This window comes from Vigna radiata, unplaced genomic scaffold (assembly GCF_000741045.1).
Source record: "Vigna radiata var. radiata cultivar VC1973A unplaced genomic scaffold, Vradiata_ver6 scaffold_379, whole genome shotgun sequence".
NCBI classification, from domain to species: Eukaryota; Viridiplantae; Streptophyta; class Magnoliopsida; order Fabales; family Fabaceae; genus Vigna; species Vigna radiata.
In genome coordinates this window covers 173755-177359 of record NW_014542547.1, presented here as the reverse complement: position 1 = coordinate 177359, position 3605 = coordinate 173755, and the positions used below count along the sequence as shown (strand labels likewise).

The following is a 3605-nucleotide window of genomic DNA, read 5'->3' as shown; positions in this document are numbered from 1 at the left end:
AAGATAACCGCTCAACGCCTTCTTAAACCGCTCAACGGTTTCCCTCTAGCCGCCCCACCGCTCAGTGGTCAGTTTTACCGCTGAGCGGTTTGCCTCTAATCGCTCTGGCCGCTTAACGCTTGGTTTTGGCCGCTAAGCGGTGCAAAGACCCTTCTTTTCTTCCGTTTTCTTTTTCCTTCTTGAGTCTAAGTTCGTCCTAATTCACTTTTATCTTCAATTCTCAGCAAAACCTTGCAAAACAATGCATAAACAAGCATAATATCTCTAAAACCAACTTTTGACTCTCCCATGACTCAACTAAATGTTTTACTTGATTTTAAGCTCATTCTAAGCCACAAAGGGTATGTTTTGATATCATATTTAAGCATGAAAATAAAGTTTTTAGACCGTTATCAAGGTCGGCGATAAGGAGGCCCACAATAGTGCCCAAGGTCGTGAAGGAACAAGAAAAGAGGAGGACAAGGGAGAGAAGGAGGAAAGTCTGGTGTTAGTCAAGAGGGAGGGGCATCTATACCCATACCGTTCGTCCAGGCCATAATGGACGTCTACATATCTGACCAATTCATCCCACCAGAGTTCAAGATGTATGACGGGACGACTGACCTTGAAGCACACGTGAAATCCTTCACTAACGCTATGGCCTTTCGCACCGGGTGCGATGCTATTTGGTGTCGAGCGTTCTCTCTATCCCTTGAGGGAGAAGCCCTGGAGTGGTTCAATTCTCTCCCAAATGATTCTATCGAAAATTCAAGAGCTTGGGTAACATGTTTAAAAATTAATTTGCTTCTTGCAACGTGCAAGATATTACCATTGTTGACCTGATGAATTTAAAGCAAGGCAAGGACGAGTCGCTCAAGGCCTCTATGGATCGATACCAGAAAACCGTACAGCGAGTTAAGAATATCAGCCTCAAGCTGGTCGTCCAGTATGTAATGCACGCCTTAAGGCCCGGCCTATTCAAGGGCAGCGTCTATCGCCCCCCTCCTAAGACCATGGAGGAATTGCGTCAACGCGCGGAGGACGAAGTTCGGGTAAAGGATATGAAGCAAAATTACCGAAGAAAAAAGCAAGAAGCGAAGGCAGATAGGACCGACGGAAAGAAAGAAGGCTAAGGTGGCCGTTCGGGGCTACCTAGGATGCGAGAGGGACCTAGGGGACCCCGTTTCCAGCAGTACAGCAATTAAATGCTCCCCGAGCCTGCATCCAGAGGATTCGCGGGAGGGGGATCATCGTCCTCAGGTAGGAAAAGGAGTATCCGGGCACTACGATCGATACATGTTGTTGATGTCCCCAGGAGGACTATGCCTCCCATAACCTTCTCAAGCGAAGATTTTCACGCCCGGGATCCGGAACAAGATGACCCGATGGTCATTACTGTTGAGATCGCGCGCTATGGGGTAAGCAAGGTGCTGGTGGACCAAGGGAGCTCAATTAACATAATCTACTTTAAGACTTTCAACTAGATGGACATATTCGAGGACTTAATAGTACCCTACGATGAACAGTTGTAGGCTTTGCGGGAGAAAGGGTGGATACAAAAAGGGTACCTAGATCTACAAACATGAGAACGGTCTAAAAACCGTTATTTTTATGCTTAAACTTGTTATCAAAACACACCCTTTTTGGCTTAGAATTTGCTTAGAATCAAGTAAAACACTTAGTAAGTCACTTGAGAGTCAAAAGTTGTTTTTAGAGATATTATGCTTGTTTTTGCATTGTTTTGCAGGGTTTTGATGAGAATTGAACATGGAAGTGAAGTAGGAAGGACTTAGACTCAAGAGAAGAGGAAAAAAGGAATAAAAGAAGAGTCAAGTCCACCGCTCAACGCAAATTCCAACGCTGAGCGCCAGAGACGTAAGAGAAATCATTGTTTCTCGCCCAAGCGGTGCCGCTGAGCGTCTAGTTCGATTAGAGGCAAACCGTTGAGCGGTGAGATGGACCACTTAGTGGTCTGCGTCTTGGAGGCAAACCGCTGAGCGATTAAATTAGGCGTTGAGTAGTGCAATGTTGGGCTTGGGCTTAAATTCTGTTACTTTTATGCTTTATAAATAGCCCTAGTGCGATCTTCAGAGTATTCTTTTTGGAAGCAGAGAAATCCAGAGCTATTCTACACTCCTTGGAGACGGTTTCTTGGATGCTTAGGCTCCAATTTATCACATCTAGGGTTTATCCTTCCATTCTTTCATTTAATTCCATCTAGTTTCACCATGTCCATGGTGAACTAAACCGTTTGTTGTTGGGGAACAATGTAATCTTTTGAAACTCTCTTATATTGAAATTCTTATTTTATTTATATGCTTGCATATGCTTTTAATATCAGTTGTTGGTTTTCTTATCTATGCTTAAATCTTTTATCGTTTAACTCATTCGATATAAAGATATTTGCCTTTGTCAATACGGGGACGAACGGGGAGGTCTTGAACTGATAGGAAATTCCTTGATTAAGCAATAATGCCTAGGGATAGGGGTAGGATGATCAATTGTATTTTGCTTTTGTATATAATGCATTGCTAATTACTAGGGGAGACTAGGGATAGTAAGCCAGTAATTAGTAATAGGCTCTTTTCACCGAGGGGTCGGGTTTAGGGTAGACTAAGAAAGTTTGCATGACAATTAGATAATAAAGCCAATTTAATAAGAAGAGTAAATATAAGAGGGTGAATTAGATGAAATTGTAAACCCCAATAACTCCATTCATTCATATCTTTTCTTTTGCCAATTGAATCACTTGCATGTGCATGTTTATTTCCGTTCTTTGCATTCAACCTCAATTAACTTTCTTTACAGCTCAAAATCATCTTCTGACTCAGAAATTGAACAATTTGACAAAGATCCTTTCTCAGCTTCCAAAGGAGATTAGGAATGTCTCCCAAGCTCAACAACTTTGCGATTTCTGTGGTGGTGACCATATTAATGATCAATGTGTTGTGCCAGAAAATATGCAACAGGAGGCTAATTATATCGGGAATTAGTTTCAATATAGGCAGGGAAATTTCAACCAATGCAATTCTAGCCAAGGTTGGAAAAACCATCCTAGTATTGGGCAATCTCAAAATAACCCATCTGGGCAATCAAGAAGCTTCCTTAATCACACGCCACAACAACCCTCACTTTTGTGGCAACAGGTGAACCAGTTGACAGAGAGTGTTAGAGGCTTTAGTGATAGATTTGACAAATTTTTGAAGGTTTATGAGTCTTAACAAGCAAGTAACCAAGCCAGTTTCAGATATTTGGAGATACAAATTGGTCAACTGTCACAGAGTGTAGAGATCACAGAAAAAAATCAATTTAGGGCTAATACTGATGTTAAGCCTAAAGAGGAGTGCAAAGTTGTTGTAATAAGAAGCAAAAGAAAATCAGAAGAGGAAGCTATTGAGATAGAAAGTAGTGAGGACGAAGATGAAGAGATGAGTGAGGATGTGGAGATCGAGAGCAGTGAGGAAGAGAATGAAGTAGAGGGGTTGGAAAAAAAATTTGAAAGTAAAGAAGAAAAGAGAGATAATGAGGAAAGAGGGAGTCACTATGAGTCATTCAGGGAAATTTTTAACCAGGTGACTGTTGTTCCTTTAATTGAAACTCTTCCTCAAATTCATTTTTACTCCAAG

At 41.7% G+C, this 3605-nt stretch overlaps 1 protein-coding gene across 1 annotated transcript; it reads left to right on the top strand.

The window, feature by feature from the left end:
• Nucleotides 1-537: 537 nt before the first annotated feature.
• On the top strand, nt 538-1112 carry LOC106780216. Its single transcript, XM_014668479.1, has 2 exons — nt 538-759; nt 834-1112. Exons 1-2 carry the CDS (start codon nt 538-540, stop codon nt 1110-1112), a joined length of 501 nt encoding a protein of 166 aa, XP_014523965.1.
• Nucleotides 1113-3605: the final 2493 nt, after the last annotated feature.